A 25981-nucleotide genomic window follows, 5' to 3' on the forward strand; every position below is an offset into this window, starting at 1 on the left:
AGCTCTCCAGAGAGGTGAAGGATTGAAGGTCAGCAAACAGCCTCTACTGGACTGCAGGCACAGCCAGCGAAGTGCTTGCTGTTCTACCAGGAACGACAAAGTTTACAAATGGACAAGACTGGACACTACAGCTACAGGACCACAGAGTCCTAGAAGCGATGTTAAAATCGGTGGGTCCAAGTACAGAGAAACCAGCAAATACGGCCAAAGTAGAGTGTGAAGGCCAGACCCAACTCAGCTCGAGTCTAGGGTATATTCAAATCCCTGAAGGGGGGGGTCCAGTACCTTGCTGTGAATTGCCCAAGCCAGTCCCCAGAGTTATCAATCCAGAATTTGAACTCTTAAGAGCAAGAAAACAAAAGCAATCCTATTTATACAAAATTTATTACATTTTGTTCAGAATTACAGTCTATCAACAACACAAGCACAAAACACAAAGGGGCCAGGCTGCTGAATGTCAGCAGCTTGTCTGTGGGGAGGGTCAGAGGTTCCAGCCTTTGGGGAATCTGAAGCAGAAGGAAGCAAGAAGTAACTAGGCGTAGAGATCTTCTCTGTCTGCAGAATAGACCTCGCCTTCCTGCAGGAGGGCGAAGTTGAGGAAGTGGGAGGGCCTATGGACCTCATGGTAGAATTCCTTGGGGTTTGCCAGCTGCAGCTCATATTTCATGTTGGGATCATGCCGAACACCTTAGAGAAGGGGAAACATCAGGTGTTAACAAGGTCTCCCTGCCTCGCCAGACCTGGGCCTTTGGGCAGTCAGACCCCAAGAGACAAGAGTGCTGGCTTCTGTCTCCACCATGACCACATACCCATAAAGTTGTAGTTCCAGGAGGACTGGGCAGGAACCATAAAGAAGCCGAGGAATCGGTCTGACAGGAGCATCTGGACCCTCTCGTAGTGCGAGGGCAGGTAGCCTTTGGGATTGTTGCCTTTGTCAGTGTTCTGTCGGCCCCACTCATAGCCACTGGGGGTCAGCTTGTAGGCTGTCAGTGTGCAGGAGCCTGGGGTGAAGCTGGGGTGGAGGGGAGACAGGTTGAACTCAGGCCACTAATTCAGGTCCTGACCTCAATACCTGCCCTATAGTACCTCCACTCAAGGAGGCCCACACCCACCTGCAGGTGATGATAATTGTCTTCTCGCCATCCCAGGACGGGTTGTCAGCCATGATCTTGGCATGAGTGGTGACATCTTGGGGTGATAATTGGGGAGACTCATTGGGCTGAGTATGGATCCAACCTAAGGGTTCCATCTCCTGCAGGCAAAGAGCAATAAGGAGCGGTTCAACCTATCTGCAGACAAATGTCACCCATCAGGGTAACACTGCAATAAGTTCAATTCCCAGGCTCCACCACCATCACAAACCTTGAGGTACTCATGCTGGGGCAGCTGGCTGGGCAGGTGGACAGTCTGGTGAGTGCCCCACTGTGGCACCATCACAATACAGCGGATCTCCTTCACCTGAGGGTTATCTGGAGGACTCACCCCATATAGGTATCCTGCAATCTAGAGACGAAGGGATCAGAAACTATTCTCAGTACAATTCGGAGTGCCATAATTTCTTCCCATTCCCAAGAAAATGGTGGGTTTTTCAAAATACAGTAAAAATCCATTGGGACAGAATCATGTGGTTACTTGGTCAAAATGTTACACATAAACCCCATCCCAAACACCCCCATGATCTGGGAGAATCAAATTTGGGTTATTAGGTTTGGTGGCCAAGTACCTCTACCTACTAAACCCAGAAGGTCTTAAAAATTATCATTGGAGTTGGAGAGATGGCTTAGTGGTTAAGAGTATTGGTTGCTCTTCCAGTGGACCTGAGACAGATTCCTGGCATCCACACAGTGGCTCACAACTGTCTGTAACTCCAGTTCCAGGGCACCTGACACTCTCTGTTGCCCTCCACAGGTACTGCATGCATATGAAGCAGACAAAACACCCATACACACACACACACATGCACATGTGTGTGTGTGTGTGTGTATGTATGTGTGTGTGTGTGTATGTATGTATGTATGTATGTATGTATGTATGTATGTATGTATTTAAAGGCTGGAGAGATGGCTTAGTAGTTAAGATCACTGACTGCTCTTCCAGAGGACCCAGATTCAATTCCCAGAATCCACATTGCAGCTCACAACTGTCTGTGACTCCAGTTCCAGGGGATCTAACACCCTCACACAAGCATACAAGAAGGCAAAAACACCAATGCATATAAAACTAATTTAAAAACATTTTTAACTTTTTGTAATTCTGTACATGCATATAAGGACTCATGTGGCACTGAGTGAGTGTGAAGGTCAGAGGACAAGTTTGTGGAACAGGTTCTCTCCTTCCACTTTTACAGGGCTCTGCAGAATCAAACTCAGGGTGTCAGGCTTGTGGGAAGTGCTTTACCTTCTGAGCCAGCTCACCAGCCTCAGGTTGGTTTTTTTTCTTCTCAAGAAACTGAACCCAGGGCCTTAAAGAGCATGCCAGGTAAGCATTTTGTGATTGAGCTTTCTCTAGAGTACTTTTCTTTCCCTTTAAATTTCTCTCTCTCTGAGACAGGGGCTCACTAGGTAGCTCTGGCTATTCTGGAACTCACTATGCAGACCAAGTCAAACTCATATGGCACTGTGTTATAAAAAGGAGGCTGTCTTTTTTTTTTTTTTTTACTCTATTACTATGTGTGCACCTTTAGACGAATAAATGCCAGGGTGTATATGTGAGAGTCAGAGGATAACTCTGAGGAGCTGGTTCTCCCCCTCCACACACAGTGGGATTTGGGGACTTAACTCAGGTTTTCAGCTTTGTGCAGCACACTTTTATCTTCTGAGTCATCTGTGGCCCAAGGACAATTTCTGGATTTTTATTTTAAACTTTAACCATTTACTTATTCAGTGTATGCATATGCATGAGTAGAATATGTCACACTGGAAATGTGGAGGCCACAGGGCAATTACAGAAGTCAGGGCTCTCCTATTGTATAGATTTTGGAGCTCACTGGCCAACAGACTTGGCAGCAAGCACCTTTACCTACGGAATAATTTTGCCAGCCTGACATTTTCACACAAGTCTAGAATGGGTTTTAATTTATTTCTTTGAGAAAGTTTCATTTGGTAGCAGCTGGGCCACAGAAGCTGGCTCAGAGGCCTGTGCTAGCATATCAAACTACGACAGCTGTCTGGGCAGGTAGTGAAATCTAGCCTTTACACTCACAGCAACCTTCCTGCACGGCTGTCCAGTGCTAGGATTAAGGAGCGTACCACTCCACCCAGCTGTGTCTGTGCTGTGAAAGGGTTTCTCAACACTGAGATTATCAGTATTTTCTTAACAGTTTAGTATTTTACATCCATAGTTTTACTCTATTTCAATATCATAAAGTACGCAGCAATAAGATTTGACTAGGCACATATTTGAATCTATTTGTTATACTCTGCCAATAAATTCTACTTCAATATTTTCTCTTAATTGTCATAGTTTTGTGAAATATTTTGATATCCTCTTGTTTGTGATGTCTCTTTTTCTCACTTTTCTTTTTTCTTTTTGTTTGTTTGTTTGTTTGTTTTTGAGACAGGGTTTCTCTGTGAAACAGTCCTGGCTGTCCTGGAACTTGCTCTGTAGACCAGGCTGGCCTTGAACACACAGAGATCCACTGTCCTTTCCAAGTTACTCATTCATCCACTGAGTCTTGAAACCAGCTCCTCAGAGTTCGTGGAATTATCAAGTGAAATTTAGGCACAGACTCTGTGAGTTCGAGGCCAGCCTGGTCTATAAGAGTTAGTCCTAGGACAGCAAGGACTATAGGACTGTTATACAAAGAAACTCTTGTCTCGAAAAACCAAAAAAAAAAAAAAAAAAAAAAGAAGAAAAGAAAAAAATGAAATTTAGGTACAGACTAAGTGAGCTTACAATATGGTCCAGTTGTGTGTTTACTCACTTGGGCACGGAGATCAGATATGCAGATGAACTTCTTAAGCACATTCTTGGGAAGAATGTAAGTATATCCAGTCTCCTTGATGTCATCAGATGAAACATAAATGTGATTGGTCCGCAGATGCAGGTTGGCAGCGGAGATGGCCCTAAAGAACAGAAAGGAGCGCCAGCATTTCAACCCAAGCACACCCAGCACCATCAAGGGGCCTGTCCACCGGACATTCTTTCCCTCCACAGTACCTGACCCTCCATTCAGTCTTTGACGAGAAGGTCTGGGTTTCATAGTTGCTAGTGGTGGAGGTGATGATCTCGTCACCATGCTTGTTGACAGTCCGTGTCTGCGTGGCGGTGAGCTGCGACTGCTCCTTGGTCTGCTTCTCGATCTCAGCTATCTGCTGGCGCTGCTGGGACGGCGCTGAGATCTCCATTCCCAGGATGATGTCTCGGATTTCTGATTGCGTCAGGGATGCCACGTTCACGCTGTGGGGACACTGTCAGTTAAACAGGATCCCTCCCCAGTCACTTTTGTCTTGATGGCAAAGTAGAACTGGATAGATAGGACATACTTTGTCAAGATAATCTCAACAATTCTTTAATTTTTAATTTTAAATTTATTTACTCTGGGATATAGCACAGTGCAAGTATAGAGGTCAAAGGACAACTTATGGGAGGTTTCTCCCCCTTGTGGCTTCTAGGGATTGAACTAAGGTCCTAAGGCTTGGTATCCTTTAACTGACACTTCTAAGAAAGGCATGACACGGGGACGCAGTGACACTGAAGAACCGCTGCACCCCAAGCAGTGACACAGTAACGCACACGTACTCTGAGCTAGTCAGCATCCGCAACTCTTACTTTCTTCCACAGAAACTGCCAACACAGGACAACTCTCAAAAATGGAAACCCCAAATTGCGTGTAGTGAGACACACCAATAATCCAGCACTTGGAAGGTTAAAGCAAGAGTATTGTTGGGAGTTTGAGGAGAACATGGGGTCCATAATGAAACCCCGACATAACAGAAACCAAGTGAGTAAGGAGTGTATCTATTCAAAATGGCGTCAGTAACTTCCACTGAGAACAAGCGGTCAACAGTGAGACTGCATACTGACTACATTTCTTCCTGAGCACCCGAGTGCTGCTTTTCTTTTGAGATAAGACCTCACGTGGCCCAGATTAACCTCTTCCACTTACCACATGCTGGGATTACAGGCATGCATTACCAAACACAGCTAAAAAATCTGAGAAACTTCTAAGCTTAAAAGTTTCAAAGCCCAGAACCTATGTCCCGAGCAGTCTCCCCGGCCCCTCCCTACGCACTTGTTCTTCTTGCCGTAGTCGGCCAAGATCAGGTCCTTGAGCTGCACCTCCACCTTGATCCACTCCTCGTCAGTCAGCGTGGGCCAGATGTGGTGTGGTTCTGTGATAGTGGTTTTGTCTGGCTTCAGGATCACCTTTGCCCGATCGTTGTTCACGTGCAAAGCACGCAGAATCAGGATGAGACGAGAGAAAGCCTAGGAGATGTGGAGATGGAGACAGCAGCATTGTGGGGGTTCTCCTCCTTACCCTAGCCGCACAGCAAAGCAAGCATCACCTCCAAATTCTTCAGGTGCCAAGCCCTCACAAGTCAGAAGAGATATGCGTAGCTCAAGAACTTAAAATGATCCCAGCAAGGCGCTTGTGGAGAACCCCAAGACTCCTGGAACCAGTTCCACCCCAGAGAGACCCTCTTCCTAAGGTGCCAAATTACCGTGTAAGATGAGATAGTTTTGAGCCAGTCATCGTAGAGGTTGAAGAGAACCATCTGGGGTTCTGTGGCTTTAAGGATGAGATCCCCAAACTTCTCCACCTTGAGACAAGCCTGGAAGGGGAGCTGGAGCTCCGATCCTTTGATCACAATGTTGGGGAAGTCCAGCAAGTGTACCTAAGGCAAAGTCCAAGGTCAGAGCGAAAGCCCAGAGGGCTCAGGCCTACTTTCTTCTACTGTGTCCACCTCTCTCTCACCTCCAAAGGATCCAGCATGCCCTTCCTGGTGACAATGATCTGTTTAGGCTGTTCCTCCACAGGCAGAGATCGGATCAGGGCCGCCACTTCCTCAGCTGTCTTCCACTTGGCCAACTAACAACCAAGAAAAACAAAACAAAACTGAGTCTATCTTCCTCAATTAACTAGAAAAAAAATCCTAATCTTGAAATAAACTGTTTCAATAGTCAACATGAAAACGGTTGCTGAACTTATTAATTAGAAAAAGGTACCTACATGTTTAATAATAAATTATAGTTCAGAAACAGCAAAATAAGACAGGGGCCAGAGCAATGGTCCAAAGCTCAAGAGCACCGCTCTTACAGAGGACCTGAGCTTGGTTCTTAGCACCCACACCAGGCAGTTTATAACTGCCTGTAGCTCTAGTTCCAGATTTGATTCTCCCCAACATGCTCATACACTCACACATAAAATTAAAACAAAATAATATTTATTTTTAAGAGACATGATCTCACTATGCGGGCCTGACTGGCCTAGAACTTAATATGTACATCAGGCTGACTATATTTACCTCTGCTTTTCAACTGCTAGGACTAAAAGCATGCATGCCCAGGCTAATAAAATCATTTTCAAAAAATATTTAAATAAAGCCAGGCAGTGGTGGCACACATCTTTAATCCCAGCACTTGGGAGGCAAAGGCAAGTAGATCTCTGTGAGTTCAAGGCCAGCCTGGTCTACAGAGTGAGTTCCAAAACAGTAAGGACTGTTTCACAGAGAAATCCTGTCTTGAAAAACAAAACAAAAACAAACAAACAAACAAACAAAAAGAAAAGAGAAATTGTGGCTGGCTAGGTACAGCTCAGCCAGACATCAAATGTCCAGGAAGCCGAAGGGTATGGGGTATGCATTTCCTTTATAAAGATGGTATTTGGTTGCTCTCTCAGACAGAGAATAGAGGGAGAAATAAGATTTGGAAACAGAAAGCCCAGTATGGAGATAATAAAGGCCTTCACATGCTTGGACCTCCTCCAAGGAAATATTTCCCTGGGGGTGGGGAACTGAGTCACTGAGTCAAGTGCTTGCCAGGCAAGTATGAGGCCAGAGTCTGGATTCCCAGCACCCACTTCAGTGTCAGGCATGAGCACAGGCCCGCTCATAACCCTGATGCTCAAGAAGCTGAGTAAGTGGACAAGCTCTGCACTCAGCACAAGTACTTCATTTCTAGATTCACACAAAACAGTATCTCAGCCTCTTTGACTGTATGGAGCCTGCCTAGCCTTAAACCTATGGCAATCCGCTTCCCTCTACCTCCAGAGTACTGAGATAGAGGCCACCACACCCAGCAATGCCATCTTTCAATATAGAGAAAAGGGTATTTTTTTTTTAATCACACCTCCCCCTTACCCCTACCAAGAACGAGAGAGAGCAATGCTCCATGGTCTCACTATCATGTCAGCTGCTTACCTGACCCAAACGCTTCTGTCCAGCCCACACAGATGTGTGGATTATCTTGAGGAAAAGCTGCCCCGTGCGTGGGTTAAAGATGAAGATGGCCCCATTGATGGGTTTGGTTGTCAAGTTCCCCTCAAAGGTCTAAAGAACAATTATATTAGTTAACATGGACTAGCCATAACCACCCTGCCTTCATCCACTTCATCCACTCTGAGGCCTGCATGCCCACACTCACCTTGTGGATAGTCACTCTATAGACATTGGTGTCATCCACAAACCAGATAATCTGGTTAGAGAAGAGTTCACCATAGTTCTGGGAGGACAGATATGGCTCAGTGGGCTCCGATGAATACAGCTGCAGTCCTTTGCGTATCCGCTCACGTAACACATACAAGGCAGGGTTTGCCTTCATGATCTTGGCCATGGCCTGCTGTATCAGAGGCTTGCTGCCTGGAAACCAGTTTCCATAGGCACTGTAAGGACGAAAGGGTCCCAAGAACTTAAGCACAGGCAGAAAGCCCCAAGAAAAAGGTTAAAGTACAGCAAAGGGACAAAACCAGTTGCCCAGGCTTCTGTGATAACCTGCTAACATATACACTTATGACGAGACAAGTCAGTCAGTGACCAAAAGATAAAACCTCGTCTTCGCCGGGCAAACTAAAACTGGTATAAAGGACTAATGTGTAGGGTGTAGTGGCACACACTTGTAGTACCAGCACTCGGGAGGCTGAAGCAGACAGATCTCTGTGAGTTTGAGGCCAAAATGGTCTACATAGCAGGTTCCAGGCCAGCCAAGGCTTATAGTGAGACTCTGCTTCAAAAAAATGAAACCAAACATAGAAAGTACAGCGCTAACGGAAAAGCCATGCTTTTGAGCCCTAACTCACCTGTGTAGATTGTAGGCCAGGTCAATGGCAATGAGCACACCTGTGGGTGAAGGGTAGATACTCATGTTGTCTGTGGTATAATCCAGGAATTTGGCCCGGGCATAGCGCTCAATATCGTGGGAATCATAGTCGCCCCAACGTAACTGGATGTCGATCCAGTACTTCTGTGTGGTTGTACTGTCCATCACGTCCCTAGGGCAGAAAAGGTTCAGGTTTCCAGGAAACCACAGCACAACCAATGTCTCAGAAGCCTAAGAACTCCCAAACACTGCAACTAAATCTCAAAACCATCCCTCCCCATTCAGGATCAGCAAGATCCTTAGCTACACAGGGAAGCCCTGTATTGAAAACCAAAATAAAATAAAAAAAAAAAAATCAAACAAAAAGGTCAGTAAGACCCCAAGCATTCGGCAGATATGATCGTTGGTGATTACAGGGTAACACTGGTTCCAAGTTTAAAAGAATATAAGGAAAAAGTTGGGAATGGTGCCTACTCTTGTAGAGCATTTTGGGGGCTGAGGCAATAGGATTATAAGGTCAAAGCCAGATTAACAAAACAGAAAGGCAGGACTAATCCCTTAAGAAACATGGCTATCATAGTAACAGTAAGGTTCCTGAGTACCTAAAGCTGAGCCTCAGAACTTACTTGGAGTCTGCCAGCAGCGAGGGCCGGGAGACATTCCACTTGTAGGAAGCGAAGAGTAGAATGTCGGCACAGGAGGAGTTCATCTTGTAGGACTTCCGGGGGTGGATTGTCTCCTTCTGTACTGTCTCAATTTCCAGGGCATCCAGTTCCTGGTCAAAGACCTGAAGTAGAAAGGAAAACATTGTACCTTATTACAGAAATTCACTTACAGTGAGAGCTGACAGAATTTAAATGAGGCAGTAAGAGTCTAATCCTTGGTGTGTCCGGGACAAATTTCCCATATTCAAAAAAGCAAGCTGGCTGGGCATATGGTGCATGCTTTTAATCCCAGCACTTGGGAGGCAGAGGTAGGTGGGTCTCTAGGAGTGAGGCCAGTCTGGTCTACATAAGATCTTAGCCAGGGCCACATAGAAATATTTTGTCTCAAACAAACAAACAAACAAACAAACAAAAAAATCATCAAAACAGCAAGCTGATGTATGTGACTGTGATCCACACCCTCAACTGCAGCCCACCTGACATAAGTCCATCACGATGCTTTCATGGATCTTCTGCCACAGGTGAGCTCGGAATATCTGGATGAGAGAGATCTTCAGTGTGGGGATCTTGCCATGCATGAAGATTCCTGTCAAGTCCAGCTGCACCTGAAAGCCTACATATACCTGCCAGGAAAGAGAAATGACATTAGAGACCAGAGAACATAGGAGGCCAGTTCTTAGGACAAAATGAAGACAATAGAAACACCCTTATCTTATCTCCCTTGCGGAGGACTCATACTCACATTGGCTCGATTGATTGTTGGGGACCACCAGAGGGTGAATCTACGATTAGGAATCTGGTTTAATCCAGATCGCTGAGCATTGGTTAGCTTCTTCCACTTCATGGACTCCTCAAAGCCACTGGCTTTCTCCCTGAGGAGCAGAGGAACCAACTAAGATGACGCCCGTCCATCTCCCAGATGCTCACAGGGATGACTGAGAAGCAGCAGCCCAGGAAAGGAGAAGCAGCGAGAAACTCAGGTGGCTGCGATGAGTCCTTACCAGAACAAACCTTCCCAGGTAGGAAAGTATGTGCCCTTGAAGAGAGTGTGCTCCAGAATGCCCTCCACACCACCCAGGGCCTGAATCATGTCTGTGCGGTAGTTGTTGAGGTTCCAGAGCTTGCCGTCATGCCGCTGATGTGTCCACCAGAAGGGGTTCTGCTTCAGAACCTGGATAACGAGGTGAAGCTTCTGAGTGCCTACCACCCTAATGCCAGGGATGCCAAAAGCTATATTGATTTGGAGAAATCCGCTCCATTCTCTACTCCATATACCTGGTACTGCTTGAAGTCAGTTCGGACACGCCAGCCCTTATCATAAGCCAATGTGTGCCGGTCCTTCTGGAAGAGAGTATTGATCCGTGGAATGCCTCGATCCCATGAATCTTCTAAATCTTCTAAAGTCAACCGTCTGCCAGAAAAAATAAAGTTAACATCTTTTCTCATGCAAAGAGAAATATTCAAAGTTCTTTGGCCAAGGACGAGCAGAATCAGTCTTAACTTCTAAAATTATACTCTGCCCATGACCCCCACGTAAGACTCACAGTGTTAGGACCCAAACCCCACCCTTAGATTGGTACACCTCCTGAATGCCTACCTGTTCTGAGCAATAGCCTCCTGTCTCTTGAGTGCATACTCAGCCCAGACGCGCTGAGAGTCAATGAACTCGCTCTCCCATGGCTGTATGTAGCGGTACAAGTTGGGAATCAGTTGGTCTTCTTCATGACTCATTCCTGAACGGAAGTGTGTGATACCCACATCTGTTTGCTTAGACCACCTGATTTGGAAAATCAAGACAAGAGATAAAAAGCAAAATCAAAAGTAATGAAATACCCACTTCTCTCAGAGTCTAAGAAATGAGACTAACATGAACGTTGTCAAGCAGGCTCTACCTGAGATCAGACTGGGGGATGAGCACGTGGCCCATTGAGAGCATGCCAAGCCCACCCAGCTCCTTAGGGGTGTAGAACACAACAGGGGGGAACCGACTTGGCATCTTGGAGTTCAATCCAATCTTGATACGTGTCTGGATCTTGTTTTCACACTTTACCAATAAGTCTAGGAGTTCCTGCGTGTTCACCACAGCCTCTCGAAAATATGTCATAAGGCCGATGAGAGCTGTATTCCACTTATTCACAATCTAAAGTTCGTGGGAAAGAGTAAATTCCACATGAGCAATGCAGGCCTTCCAGATCTAGTTAGTTACAATACAAGAAAGCATTAATCTTAAACTTATTAGTAAGTAGAAAAAGCAAATGAATAAAAAGATGAGATACTAATACCCACTAGGATAGAAATAAATCGTAAGAGAGAGATGATTGGGACACTTTGATGGCTCAGTGGGTAAAAGGACTGTAACCAAGCCTAAAGACTTGAGTTTAATCCCCCAAATCCACATAGTTGAAGGAGAAAACCCACTTCTACACACTTCTTCTCTAACCTCCACGAGCACTGTGGCATCCTTCCCCCTCAATAAATGTAACAGAAAATGCTTCTTAGTGCTGGGCATGGTGGTGTGTGTGTGCGTTTTATTGATTTTTTTATTGAGCTCTACATTTTTCTGAGTGGTTTGTGTTTTTAATCTTTGAGCTGCAGGCTAGCCAGCAATACATGATAAAACCATGTCTCAAAAAACAAAGAAAGAGCTGGGCGGTGGTGGCGCACGCCTTTAATCCCAGCACTCGGGAGGCAGAGGCAGGCGGATCTCTGAGTTCGAGGCCAGCCTGGGCTACAAGAGCTAGATCCAGGACAGGCTCTAGAAACTACAGGGAAACCCTGTCTCAAAAAACAAAAAACAAAACAAAACAAAACAAAAACAAAACAAAAAAAAAACAAAGAGAAAAAGAGAAAGACAGACAGACAGAGAAAGAAAGAGAAGAAGATGACGACGATGACGACAGAGGCGGGAAGGACAGCTCAGTGGTGGAAACCTCTTGTTTTCTTTTTTTTTTTTATTTATTTATTATGTATACAATATTCTGTCTGTGTGTATGCCTGCACGCCAGAAGAGGGCACCAGACCCCATTACAGATGGTTGTGAGCCACCATGTGGTTGCTGGGAATTGAACTCAGGACCTTTGGAAGAGCAGGCAATGCTCTTAACCTCTGAGCCATCTCTCCAGCCCCCAAACCTCTTGTTTTCTTACAGGGAACCTAGCACCCACATTATCTGTAACTCCAGTTTCAGGAGATCCCACACCTTCTGATTTATGTGGGCACCAGGCATGTACATGGTACACATTTATTCAACTAAGCAAAATACTCATGAAATAAAATAAAATGTAAGAAAAAAATAAGACAATACAATGAAAGCAAAGTGAACAAAATTTTACAAAATTTTTCATCTGTAATAATATATTGATACATAAAGGAAAAAACACTGGATTTTCTTAGAATAAGCTGTCAAACTTCTATTTAGTGATTTCAAATACACTATCCCTTTGAGACAAACAGAAACCTGTGGTGACGATCAGATCAAAGAAGAAAACAGCAATGCTGAATACAGGAAGAATTAATCAGGAAGGCGACCTCAGGGTCTTTACAAAGCAAAGCTGTCAGTCAGACTATAGGTCTATCGCTCTATTTTCCTGAACTTCATCAAGGTCTTGTTTAAATGGTTCAGCCTGTATTTTAATCAGGAATATGACCGAAGAGAAGGGTCATTGTCATGCTTGAGCTAAATGTATCGCACACACCTAAAGCAAGAGCGGGGTCACCCAAGGTGGTAGTGACATCATGACTCTAACAGAACTGGAGAAATGAAAAACAGACAGCGAAGGATACCTGTAGTCTCAGCTAGTTGGGAAGCTAAGATCAGTGGGTCACTTGAGCTCAAGACCAGTCTGGACAACATAGGAAAATCTTAATCTCATAACATGGGTCAGTGGCAGAACACTTTCCTAGCATGGGCACAGCCCCAAGTTCAATTTTCAGCAGAGCATAAAAAACTGAAAAGATAAATGGGCTCAGTGGAGTTTTTTGATCCCCTGCCCTACACAGCAGAACTCTGATGCCTGCACGCTGTCCTCTGACTCCCACACACAGGTTGTGGCATGTGTATATTTGTGAGCACAGACACAGCATAAATCAAGAAGGGGAGCTTTAAGGTGCATTCACCGCCAGCCCTCCTGCAAATTTTCCTTCTATTAACCTCCCCTGGGGAGGGGAGACAGGGATTAGAAGTGTTCTGGTGTGGTTGTGTATGACGTACACACCTGTTGGTAAGAGTATGTATACACATGTATGTGAGGGAACATGTATATGTGGAGGCCTGAAATCAGAGTCGGGTGGCTTATACCTATAACCCCAGTTCTTAGGAAGCTGAGTCAGAAGGACAAAGCGTTCAGTGCCATTCTGGGTTGTAGATAAAGCTCGCCTCAAGCAGGCAAACAAATAACAAAGCGGGGAGGAGGGGAGTAAAAAAGTTCAAATCCAACATTATGCTCTTATAATCTCTAATAAAAGCCTTATTGGCTTATTTTATGCATTATTTCATTAATTTTCACAAAACCCCTCTGAGCTACAACTATGGTTACCCTCACTTTATAGATAAGGGGGTAAAGGGCAAGGGTGGAGGACATGCCTGAGGTCAACAGAGCCAGCAGTGCAACCTGACTCCGGATCGTGCTTCACGATTGCGAAGCACCTCCCTCAATTTTCAATCACCCTCCAACGGGCTCTGAGCAGGGCAGGGACACAGGACTGCTGGAGCCCATTGGCTTCCAGTTGAGCTCCAAGCTCTGGGAGAAACCTTGCCTCAAAGGAATAGGAAGAGGGTGACAGAGCATCACACACACACATGCACGCGCGTGTACACACACACACACACACACACACACGCAAACACCCTTTACAGGAGGGACAGCAGGAATGGGAAGAAAATAAAAGAAGGTAATAAGAGAAAAATATGGGGGAAGTAGGAAAAGACAAGATCTCCTGAGTAAACTGGGAGCATGGGGACCTTGGGAGAGCGTTGAAGGGGAGCAGAGAAAAATGTATAGCACAATAAAAATCAATAAAAAATATAAGAGAGAGATGGTTACAATACATTGTATACAAGAAAATCATACAAAACAAAAAAAGGAAGAAAAGCGAATAAAAGTAAAAAGCCAAAAAAAAAAAAAAAAAAAAAAAAAAAACCAAAAAACCAACAACAAAAATAACCAAAGCCCTGTTTTGACAGACAGCCCCTCTCGGAGGCTTCTAACCATCTACTCCAGTTTTGGCAAACTGTCCTCACTGTCTCCACTCACCTCCCATAAAGTCACATCCACACCACCTGGCTTCCATCCCAACTATTTCTGAAATAGCTCTAAGGTCACCAATGACGTCCTAACTGCCAATTCCACTGGCTCCTTTTCAATCCTTCCCTAACCAAACTGTTCTTAGGCAACTGACATTGTAAACACCTGCTCAATTCCAGACATCAGTTCCTGACAGCCTCGACTCCCACATCCCAACACTGTTGGTTCTGGTCAGTACCCCTCAGTGTTCCCATCATCCTAACCTGCCCCTCGTCTTCTCACTCTCTGCTCTTCCTGGCAGTCTCACATACCCTTGAGCTCTCAACCTTTATACCAATAGACTGCCAGGCCTAGACCCTCCCCACACCGGGGGTAGACATGTTTGCTTCTAACAGAGGGAATGTTACTAGCATCGGAAGGGTAGACATTGGGGGAAGCGCCAAATAACATACATAGAATCTCCCACAACAAATAAGCTGGCTGAAAATGTCCATGTCCACAAATATTTAACATTATTTTAGTCAGGTGTGTTGGAACACACCTGTAATCCCATCACTCAAAAAGAAACTGGGCATAGCAGCACACATCCCAAAGGCCCAGCTACTCCAGAGATGAAGGCACCATGGGGATACAAAAGCCAGATGTGGTGGCTGGTGCACACCTGCATTCTCAACAAGTGACAGGCTGAGGCAGGACAGCTGCCTCAACTTTGAGACCCTATCGCAACCCTCTTTCCATAAACTAACAAGCCAGAACTGACATTATAAGCTATTATATGGTAAAAAATTATAAAATTAAAGAGGTTAGGCAGTGGTGGCACACACCTTTAATCCCAGTCTTGGGAGGCAGAGGCAGGGTCTCTGCGAGTTCAAGGCCAGCCTGGTCTACAGAGTGAGTTCTAGGATCGTCATGGCTACACAGTGAAACCCTATCTCAGAAAACCAAAACCAAACAAAAACAAATCTAAGGGAAAATGCAAAATAGATACTTTTGTTAAAATTAAAAACTTTTACTTTTGCCTTAATCTAAAATCATCAAAATAAAATACATCATCAAAACCCCACAGATGGAGATTGATAAATTCTTGTACTGAATTCTCAGAAATAAAGCCCAACTGAGATAGACGGTGGTGGCGCACGCCTTTAATCCCAGCACTTGGGAGGGAGGCAGGCGGATCTCTGTGAGCTCAAGGCCAAGTTCCAGGACATGACAGGGCAGAGAAACCCTGTCTTGAAAAACCAGAAAAAAATAACAAAAGCCTAATTGAGCCAACACTCTAAGTTGCCATCCCATAGAGCATGGAGATTAGTATATGAGGCAAAGCTGGGAAAGCTCGTGCAAGCTCCAACCATGGGAGTTGAAAGGAATGAAGGACAGACCAAGAATGGCAGGGAAGCTAAGGCCGACGCTTAGGGTCCTACATACCTTGGTAAAGGTGGTGGAGCCAGAGGCCATTAGAATCTGACGCACTCGGTTATGGAAGCGTTGCATCGACTCATCATCCACACGCAGGAAACACTGCGCTGTCCTCTCCTTGGTAACCTAAGCCACAAAGTCAGTGTTAGCTTGTCCCAGAAAAGAGGGCCTGGCGATATGATTATGGCAGGCAAAGGTACTTACTATCAAGTCTTACTTCCTGAGTTCAATCCCCAGAACCCATACAGTGGAACTGACTACAAGCAGTCCTCCAACCTCACACAAGCACCATGGCAATAAAACAGGTGAAAGGCCGACATGGTAGAGCACTCAGGAGGCAGAGGGGGTGTGGATCTCGGTGAATTCAAGGCCAACCTGGTCTATATAGAGTTCCAGGCCAGCCATCACTATACAGTAAGACCTTGTCTCAAAAAATAAAAATTAAAAAAAGGAAGGAAGGAAGGAAAAGAGAAAAAGGAGACAGATGGGCATGGTGGCACATGCCTTAATCCTAACCCGGGGGAGTTAGAGACACATATCTCTGACACGATCAGGGCCAGTCTGGTCTACAAAATGAACTCCAGGTCAGCCAGGGTTACAGAGAGACTCTGTCTTCACAAGCAAGGGTTAACCGTGATCACCACGAAGCTCAACCCTCCCAAGGCTGATGGAGCTGAAAGTGGAAGACGCTCTTCAACCACTGACGCCACAGTTAAAGGAGTAGTGAGACTATGTCCTTCCTAGACTACCTCATTCTGAAGGTTCCACACCCCGTCCTTGTGGGTGAACTCTTCATAGCTGGTGCGACACTTAGGCAGGATGCGGCACTCGAAGCCACACATGTTGAACAGCAGGTTGGGGTTGTCTTTACTGTACACGGACACAAAGCTGTTCTCCCACTGTACCGTAGTCACTGATCGTGGCAGCCGGTTTTTAATGTCCCAGAACACTGCCCGACCCCTGTCACAGAGAACATATAGGCAATTCAGTCTGTTGAAGACATCTGCATTCAAAGACCAGACAGAAGGTACCCAACAGGCCAATATTTCTCCTACCCAAGACACAACCTCAATATTAATTGCTTTCTGGGTCCCTAGGACTGATGTCCTTTTAAATCCTACAAACCCAACTGAGACTCACAAGTTGACATCATGTTTCATGAGGCGCATGCGGGCATCCCGGGGCCAGCATTTCTTGTTATTGTAGCCAACAATGTTTTCATTGTTGGGATCTGGATGCTCTGTCAGGTAACGCTGGATCAGATCCCGAGCCTCATCTGCTGTGAACCTACACAGGTTAAGACAAGGTACACTGTTGAGTAGGCCACTCTAGACTTCATTTCACTTTACAGCCCCAACTCAGCAATCAGACAACTAAGCTATAAGAGCCACTTCACAGGCAGGACACACTTCAATGTTCTGCAGGTTATAGGATCTGTCCTTGTTCTTTACCTGAAGAAAATATGAATGCGATCAATGTATCTACAGAAGAGTCGGATTGGGTGCGCAGCCTCAGTGGCTATGTCCTGGAAACTGAGAAAGTCATTTGGCATCTGAGGAGGCCCAGCCATCTCACTGGCCCGGTGCAATCCCAATACAAGCAAATCCATCACCAAGCCATAGTACTGCACAATGAACGAGGCAAACTGCAGGCCTCTGATGATCCCGTATGAATTTGTATGGTTCATGTCCTAGAAAAAAGAAAAAAAGAAGCACAACTCTTAGATATAGCTAAGGCTGGCTGTGTTGCAGGTGCTTCAGGGTCCAAGGTCCCTCATTCTCCTTCAGCAAATCCTAACTCAACAGATCAGACAAGTTAACATGTTTTGTAGCTACTTGCTCCAAGACGGACCTTATAGTTAATGACGACGTTGTTCTTGGCTGTCATGTAGTCAGCTATGTTGTGGTCCACAATGAGCCGTAGCAGCCTGTTAAGCAGGGTCAAGTCAATCTTTTCATACATCTTCTCAAAGCGGGACTCCAACATGACATTGCACTCGCCCTCACTGGTCTCCCACACATCCTGCAGGTTATTGATGCCTAAAAAAAGCAAGACAGAGCTATAGTAGATTAGAAATTCCTTTCCAGGTCAAGTAACTATAGCAGCTCTCAACACATTCTAAAACTCTCTACCATTCATCCATCCATCCAGGTTGCTACAAGTGTCAGCTTTGCTTTTTTTTTTCCTCCCAAGACGGGGTTTCTCTGTGTAGCTCTGGCTGTCCTGGAACTTGCTTTGCAGATCAGGCTGGCCTTGTACTCACAGATCTGCCCACCTTTGCCTCCCCAGTGCTGGGATTCAAGCCTGCACCAGCACCACCACCAAGTAGTAGTAGTCACTCTTTTTTTAAAAAAAAAAAAAAAAAAAAAAAAGATTTAAGCCGGGCGGTGGTGGCGCACGCCTTTAATCCCAGCACTCGGGAGGCAGAGGCAGGCGGATCTCTGTGAGTTCGAGGCCAGCCTGGGCTACAGGAGCTAGTTCCAGGACAGGCTCTAAAAAAGCTGCAGAGAAACCCTGTCTCAAAAAACAAAAAAAAAAAAAAAAAAAAAAAGATTTATTATTTGTTTATTATGTATACAGTGTTCTGCCTACATGTATACCTGCAGGCTGGAAGAGGGCAACAGATCTTGTTATTGATGGCTGTGAGCCACCATGTGGGTATTGGAAATTGAACTCAGGACCTCTAGAAGAGAAGTCAGTGCTCTTAACCTCTGAGCCATCTCTCCAGCCCCCTAGTCGAGTATGCAGCCTAGGTACGACTTTCTCTGCTGGATGGTAAGTCCAGCAAAGCTTTACCTTGGCACCACTTGTAAACAAGCAGTGGAGGTGGTTCTGTATCGGCAGGCTTGATCCAGGGCGGGAAAAGACGGCGTTTATCTGCTTCATACCACAGATACTGGTCCAGGTAGGCATCAGTTATTTTCTCCAGGGGTTCCACATCATACACTGGCACCAGGTGGCTATAGAGATCCATAAACTCAATGCCCACCTGTGGAAAAAGGAACCTGACTCACATCAATTCATATAGCCAACCTGGCACCCTCTAGATGCCAAGAATAAATAGCACAGACCAAAAGAAAGTTCAGGGAACATCTCACTCACTTCTTTAAAGGCTCTCTGTGTGAGAAGGTGACGCTTGATGCGGGACAAAGCCTCATGGGGGTTGTCGTAGGCTTGCTCGATCAGACCCAGCTCCTCCCTCTGAGACTGGTTTAACCTAGACTTCACACTGGCAAAGCAAAGTAAAGGTAAGTAAGAACCCGAGAAGATGCTAAACCAGAAAGGACTACACCTTTTTTGGACTCTGACCACAATGCCATTCTTCTGTTACCCTCCTAGCAGGAATCATTCCAGCCACCCCTCACCTATAAGCTTCCTTGAGGCGCTCCAGAGCCAAGATGAGCAACTTAGTATCGTGCTTGTAGGAGAGCGGAGGGAATGGGATGGGAGAGAATCTGCGGCTTTCCAACCAATGCACAGTGGTAGTATACACTGCTACCGCTTCTTCTGCTGTAATGTACGGCCCATCCTACAAGGTGAACATCAAGTTAGTCTCCCACTACCATCCAGATGAGGACAAAGCATGATCTCCACTCTGCAGCCACCCTTACCACCCAGCCCTCACACCCAGCCTAGCCAGCCCAACCTTCAGGTAATTGTGCTGCCGCTCCTGTTCTGCCTTCAAGTACAGGCGGGTGAGGCGGCCCAGGTTCTTTTTGCAAACAGTCTTATCTACAGTGGCCCCACGGCGGATTCGTTCACGGTTGTAGTGGGCAGTATTGGTCCACCAATCAGCCTTGGCCTTAACGTACCGAAGAATCATATTCTCTATAGGTGTTGGCAACCCTGGGACCTGAAAGTACAAACAATGAAAAGCAGGAGCAGAGCACAGGGTTTCATACCCATGTCGCAGTGTAAAAGCAGACAGATCTCTTGAGTTTGAGGCCGGCCTGGCCTGCAGTTACAGGTCAGCCAGGACAACACAGTAAAACTGTCCCAAGAAAGGAGGGGTGAGGGGTGACAGTCCTCTAAGGGTACACTAATCCTAACCTGAGGAAGATGAGTGCCTATGCCTACCTTCCAGGGAATGTTGGCCTTCCAGCAGCGCCAGGCCTCACTGAGGTGCTGCAGAATTGTCCGGGCCTTGTTCTGCTTGATCCCCTCAGGCATCATGTCCAGGATGTCATGCATCACAGCTGCCCTGAGCTCCAGGTCAAAATGGGACTCCACTCGCTGCTTTGTTACTGTCTTTGCCACCCCCTTTGAGTGACGACCTGGAAGGGAAGGGATGGCCCAGAGATTAAACTAGTAAGTAGTAACAAGTGTCCATACGCTCCACACATGCAAAAAGACAAGCCACTTCAGTCACAGCCATGCTTCCGAGGGATTTCTGCTGCAAATGCACGACAGCTCAAATCCCACGGAGCAGGCCAAGAACCAGAACACTACCAGAACAGAAACGAACTTAGAAGCAGCAACAGACGACAAATGCCAACAAAAAATGCGACAACAGGCACACCCGATCTACACTTGAAGCAACGAGACACTGAGTAGAGAAAATCACTCACCTTCAAACTGCCGGGCCAGGAGGTTGCCCAGCCAGCGCTCTAGCAAAGGGGTAATTCCACGCATAAAAAACAGCCAGACTCGCCAGCCAGCAGCCCAGAAACCACAGCCAGGGCCTTTCCCTACAGGACCCTACAGTAAACCAGAAATCAGGAACATAAGTGAACAATTCTTTTAGGAAAAGACAGAAAAGTGGGTAGAGCTAGAGAAGGAAGAGCATCTGTCAGTCTGCTGAGGGGACACGGTAAATGCAGCAAGTGAAGCTCCTGCATGGAACCAGTGGTAGGTCTGGAGGGAAGTGCTGAGAGATTCAACAAGTTTAGTAATGACACAGTCAAGAGATCCTCTCCAAGAAGGTCCGGGGAAAGAGCTCTAACTGCAAGGAAAAAGCAAAAGAGCATCTGGGAAGGCAGGCAGTGAGGGCAGGCTCTCACCGTGTTGAAGCGGTAATAGATGAGATGCTTCAAGTCCTTGCACATGCGGATCTGCCGCATCAGTTTGTACTTGTACCGATACATGCCGGTCAACTGCCCCACGTGGGCAAATATATACTGCAATCCATCTGCCAGCTGCAATAAAATCACCCATCAGACTTGGAGCCTGAGCCAGCTCCACAGCTAGCTCAGGCTTCACCCTGCCTCCCCATCTGGGCAGAGGTCTGGGCAGCCTGGCCTCACCTGGAAGGCATCTACATTGCCCAAGCGATACTGCACATGACTATCCACGACCAGCTTGGTTAGACGCAGCACTTCCCGACATAGATGGAAGGCATTCCCAAAACGAGACTTCTTTCTTTCCTGAGAAGGACAAGAACACAAAGAACTATCAACGCCAGTGGCCACAGAAGGAGGGATGGCACAGTACCATCCAACCCTAAGCCCAGCAGAGCCCAGAGGTCTGATGAAGGCACCTTTGTGGTGAGTGTCTTGACAGGCTTCAGGTTGAAGTTATAGTCCAAGTGCAGGTAGTTGAGGTTCTTCCGGTGAATGAGAAGGTTGAGCATGTTGTAGCCCTGGCGGCAAACCTGCAGCCCTACCTCCACCCAGTCTAGTTTTGTGGATTGAAAGAATTTGGTGGCTTTGAATGAGCGGAAGAGATACCTGGGTGAGAATAAAGAACAGAGTTAAAGCTGGCATACTGACACTTTACGAAAGAAATTGTACAGGGGTCTCCAGCACCTTACCTCTTTTTTTGGGCTTTGGGAGGCCGATGCTTGAGGGCATTCAGCACATAGTACTTAAGCAGCTTCTGATAGGAGACTCGCACCTTCACAGGCTGCCCGGCAGGACAGTGTTCCCGATACCTGGTTAAAAAAGCCCATCAGAGTTTTGCCTCCCTCTCCTTAGAGACACTCTGGGAAAGCCTGCATGCCCACCCAAACAGCCTTTTCTCCTATATTATGCCTCTACTAGCAGACCCTTAGGTAGAAACCTTACCAGTTCTTGACAAGGGGTATGTCCAGAGCCCGGCGGGTACGACCAGAGCGTAAGTTAAAGGGCCTCGGTGCCCAGAGTAGAGCAATGCCATTGGCTGTGTTGTCTGTATAGAGGGGTGTGTCCTTCAGGAAGGGCTCTACAAACTCTGGAAGTTCAAATTCCTCATCATCATCGGGCAGTGGTTCCTGGCTCTAAAAGAGAAATCCACGAGGATTCAGTTTCCACTAAGTGCAGACTTGAGATGTGCAGAAAACACTCTGAGACAAAGCACAGTGACACACATGCCATGAAGTCTGGGGTGCTTGAAAGGAGAAGTCCTAAAGAGCCTGGCAAAGGAGCCAAAACAGGACGAAGCCAACCCAGGAAACCAAACCATCCGCTTACCACTTACTGAAAGCCTCCCAGAGGAGCTCCAGCACCACACAACAGGAGGTGCCCACCGTAGGTAGTTCCCACTAAACTCCAATGAGCTCAGGGAAGGGAGCCTGAAATCCCAGCACTTAGGAGGAAGGCTGAGAAGAAAGGACTGAGAATGCAAGATCAACCCAGAATGACACAGTAAATTTGTGTCCAAAAATATAACAGTGGGCAGAGGTTGCTGAGAGGCAGAAACCCTGCCTGGCATGCAACAGACCCCAAGCTCAATCTTCAGGACTCTCACTCCCCACCCCCCAAAGCATATGACTTCCTCTCACCTTGACTGAGTGTCTGTGAGAGATGGGGTTGATGAGAGGATCAAAGTAGAAAGCGGGCAAATCAGGGTCCTCAGTCTTGATGAACACAACGTTAGGAGTGTGGTACCTGTAAGGAAAGCAAGAGTCAGCCAAAGTTCTGCTCGGGCCCAGACCAGAAACCAACTTTCTCCTGTCTAACTGCTATGTTCCAGGCATCTTACCAGGTCAGGTGAACGTGGTGTGGAAGGTTGTTATACAGGTAAGGAAAAGCAATCTTGTACTCAGTACGAATAGGCTGACGGATGATGATCTTATTAATATCATTGAACTCATTCCAGTCTTCATCCCTAGAACAGGAAATCCAATGAGTAGTCTAGTTCCATTGCTAGACAAGGATCTTAAGGCTAAAGATTAGATTTCAATACATACAAAGTGCTTAAAACATTGATATTCTCCACAACTTACTGTAGGTTGATGTCTCGAACAAGAGGTTCAAATTTGGGTCCTCCAGGAATGGCCATATTGAGTGCCTTAGAGGTAAAGAAGGCCTTCAGATCAAACAGATAGAAGTAGTTGTCATCCACCAAGTCAGTCAGAAGCTGATTGGCCAATCGGTAGAGAGTGGACATCATTGGCAGTGTAAACTGCCAGCGTTGGTAAGTGGAACCATTAACATACCTAGGGAAAAGATGGAGGGCTCATATCAAGTAAGCATTGATCCAAGCCACTTACCCACCACCTCCTCACAGGACAGTTCCACTCACTTCCTACTGTCTCTCAAAGGCTGGTGGTCATAGAACCAGTCCAACACAGGGGCATCCTCCTCAGGGTCCAACTCTAGCTGAATAGCTTCCAGTGGCTCAACATCTAAGATGTTGTCAGCATAATCCAGGGGCGGTTCCTCGTCATCAAATGGGGGGAACCGCATCCTCTTGAAATGCCTCCTGTCTCTTTTCTCTCGACGCATCATGATCCACATCGATCTAGAAGGCAAGACCATTATTCAACAGTTGCTACCCACGGCTCCTCCACTGCCACTGCCACCACACCGCAGTACCACACCAACCTCCACCCCCCACCACACTTCAGCCCTTCTCACCCCCACTGGGAGATGTAAACAGGCTCAATAACCCAGGGAATCTCGTTGACAAAGGAAATGGCGCCAGTGATGTGGTAGAGAACAGGCACGTCCCGAATCTGTTCCCAAGGCATGGGCATGTTCTCCAGGAGCTTGAGAACAGCATGAGGCATGTACTTGAGGGCTCTGCAACGTGAGCAAGGAGACCATTAGAGACGACCAAGTCTTCTGGTATCTGACCCGTGCTGATTGCCATAAATGATCACACGTTCCACAGAAAATGCTGCCATATAGTCCAAAGCCCCAAGCTAGGACTCCGGTCCTTCAACTCCTCAACCTTCACTAGTGCCACTGTCCCTTCCAAATGTGTTAGTTCCGCCACACCGGACTCAGCCTCTATACACCAACCGCTGTCCTTTAGAAGGCAGCTTCCTTCTGCCCTTCGTGTGAAAACCAACACATTCACTGTACTATGCTGCAACCATTCGTCTCTCATCCGTCACGCCACTAAACTGTATGCTCTTAAAAGGAGAGAGGATCAAGTTCGAGGCCAGCCTGGTCTATGGTACAAGTTTCAAGAAAGGTCCAAAAGCTACACAGAGAAACCCTATCTCAAAAAAAAAAAAAAAAAACCACAAACAAACAAACAAACAAAAAAACCAGGAACAGACCAATACTGTCTATCTGCAGCCATATTCTGAGCATCAAGAGCAATAACAATAGTAATAAATGTTTGTTGTTGTTTGAGACAGGGTCTCACCATAGGGCCCTGGCTGGCCTGGAATTCACTATGTAGAACACTAGATTCACCTGCCTCTGTCTCCCATGTGCAGGGATTCAAGGCCTGTGCCACCACATCTTGCTTATGTTGTTTTTAACGAAGCATATCATGGAATAGTCCAAGCTGGCCTCGAGCCTGTGATTCTCCTGTCTCTGCAACCCAAGTACCAGGATTATAGAGGTGTAGAGGCATACATTCCCATGACTGGTTAGGAAATTATTTTTGAAATGAAACTTCCAAGGTTTCCCTACAGCAACTCACTCACAGGTCAAATTTTTTTATCCAAATGGAATGCTAAGAATCTCTGCAGCTTAGGGCTGAAGAATTAACAGTGGTACAGAGATCACAGGAACTAAACGCCCCAAACCCCCAAGTTCTGGTGACTGGCAAGTTAAAGGCAAACAGAGTGCATACAGTGTCTCAGTCTGAGCGCCAAACAGTTCAGAATAACAGACATTTTACAATGACATTAGCAGGCAAAGCAGAGCAATGGCATAAGTAGAAGATGTGAATCATATCATGGAGTTCCAGAGGTTCTTCCTCGCTCTTATAGCTATCACTATGTACAGTCAGGAGCACAGTGGTGCACGCCTTTAATCCCAGCACTTGGGAGGCAGAGGCACAGGAATCTCTGGGTTTGGGGCCAGCCAGTCCTGGTCTACAGCAGGGCAACACAGGGAAACCCTAAACCCTGTGTGTGCTCAAGAGAGACAGAGACAGACGTTCCAAATGATAGTCCCTCTATCCACCACTGTTAATAAGGGGAAAGACACCAAACTCCACATGAAATTATCCCAGGATATTGCTTACCCCAAATAGACCCTTTTGTCATGGCGGAACTTCCTGTTGGTCATGTCTCCATGGTCTCTAATGATCTTCCTGACATGTTCTGGGGGCATGTCTTCCTTCTGAGCATCCACAAACCCAAATTTCCGCTTCTCTGCATAACGCTTGGCCTGCAACTGCTGCCATTTTCGAGCTATAACGACACCTCGGTTTAAAGGGCTGCACACTCACCCTTCCAGTTATACCCACTCTTGCCCCTATGGTAACCCCGCCATTCTTTGGCACGGATACTCCCCGCCAAGCATCTTATTATTTTACACCCCCCCCCCCAAAAAAACTACCTGACATTTTTTCTAAGGCTGTTTAGAAGGGAATCCTGTCTAATTCCTTCACTGTAAAGCAAGCTCCATAAAAGGAGCCTTCCAAAAAGGACTTTTGTCTCCATTGCTATAAGACACACGCGCGGGCGCACATGCACACACTAGCTCCTGCAAACAATTGGTGCTTCCAATCTTTCAATGATTTGACTAAATTAAAAAAAGATTAAACACGGCTAACAAGGGACAGGACCCCCGATGATCTGCCTACTGAGGATGAAGGGTGCCCGCCTGCACGTTCCGGCCCGCGCGCGCCGTTCCCACTCGTCCGGTTCCCACCCGCACCTCACCTTTCTCCTGCAGCTTCTCCTCTGACATGTAGTCCGGCAGCGGGGCTAGAGGGCCGGGAACCGGGTTACCCGGCCCTCGGTAAGGAAACACTCCGGCCATGCCGGAAGAATCTGGGGAGAAGGAGGCCAAAACTAAGCCGCTAGGCCTGGGCCCACAAGGGACAAATGGAATGCGTCCGGAGCCACCTGGCCTGCACGCCTGGCGGGCTGAGCGCTTGCAGCCGGGGCCTGACGCTGCTCCTCAGCCCACTCGGCCCACCCGACCGTCTGCAGCCCAGCCTCGGACACCCACCAGCCACCTGTCGCCCCCCACTTAGGTAGCGGCTCGGCCCGCAGAGCAATGGCGGAAAGACGATGTCCGCTCCGCGTTCCCAACTCCAGGAAGTGCGCAACCGGGTTCAGAAACTCACCCA

General features: G+C 46.8%; 1 protein-coding gene across 1 annotated transcript; it reads right to left on the reverse strand.

Annotated features, from left to right (window-relative positions):
* Nucleotides 1-365: 365 nt before the first annotated feature.
* Prpf8 (pre-mRNA processing factor 8) lies at nucleotides 366-25935 on the reverse strand. Its single transcript, XM_038326617.1, has 43 exons — nucleotides 25861-25935; nucleotides 25569-25679; nucleotides 24926-25094; nucleotides 23356-23520; nucleotides 23021-23239; nucleotides 22722-22934; nucleotides 22478-22603; nucleotides 22278-22383; nucleotides 21583-21773; nucleotides 21330-21449; nucleotides 21057-21246; nucleotides 20824-20943; nucleotides 20581-20715; nucleotides 20149-20278; nucleotides 19658-19854; nucleotides 19227-19433; nucleotides 18946-19109; nucleotides 18683-18809; nucleotides 18377-18569; nucleotides 17432-17619; nucleotides 17032-17270; nucleotides 16721-16867; nucleotides 16330-16540; nucleotides 15590-15706; nucleotides 10814-11061; nucleotides 10519-10698; nucleotides 10197-10332; nucleotides 9923-10092; nucleotides 9664-9793; nucleotides 9398-9544; nucleotides 8883-9043; nucleotides 8237-8428; nucleotides 7585-7822; nucleotides 7362-7490; nucleotides 5918-6031; nucleotides 5664-5837; nucleotides 5234-5427; nucleotides 4159-4398; nucleotides 3923-4064; nucleotides 1363-1503; nucleotides 1113-1252; nucleotides 810-1012; nucleotides 366-687 (listed from the first exon to the last, which is right to left on the reverse strand). Exons 2-43 carry the CDS (start codon nucleotides 25666-25668, stop codon nucleotides 533-535), a joined length of 7008 nt encoding a protein of 2335 aa, XP_038182545.1. The 5' UTR covers nucleotides 25669-25679; nucleotides 25861-25935; the 3' UTR covers nucleotides 366-532.
* Nucleotides 25936-25981: the final 46 nt, after the last annotated feature.

Source organism: Arvicola amphibius, chromosome 4 (genome assembly GCF_903992535.2).
Source record: "Arvicola amphibius chromosome 4, mArvAmp1.2, whole genome shotgun sequence".
NCBI lineage: Eukaryota > Metazoa > Chordata > Mammalia > Rodentia > Cricetidae > Arvicola > Arvicola amphibius.

Coding starts and splice junctions, on each gene's coding strand:
- Prpf8 (XM_038326617.1), bottom strand. CDS start 25,668: ATGGCCGGAGTGTTTCCTTACCGAGGGCCGGGTAACCCGGTTCCCGGC. Junction 15,707..16,329: donor TGTGGAACCTTCAGAATGAG/GTAGTCTAGGAA, acceptor TTTGTGGCTTAG/GTTACCAAGGAGAGGACAGC. Junction 9,545..9,663: donor CAACAATCAATCGAGCCAAT/GTGAGTATGAGT, acceptor CTTTCCTGGCAG/GTATATGTAGGCTTTCAGGT.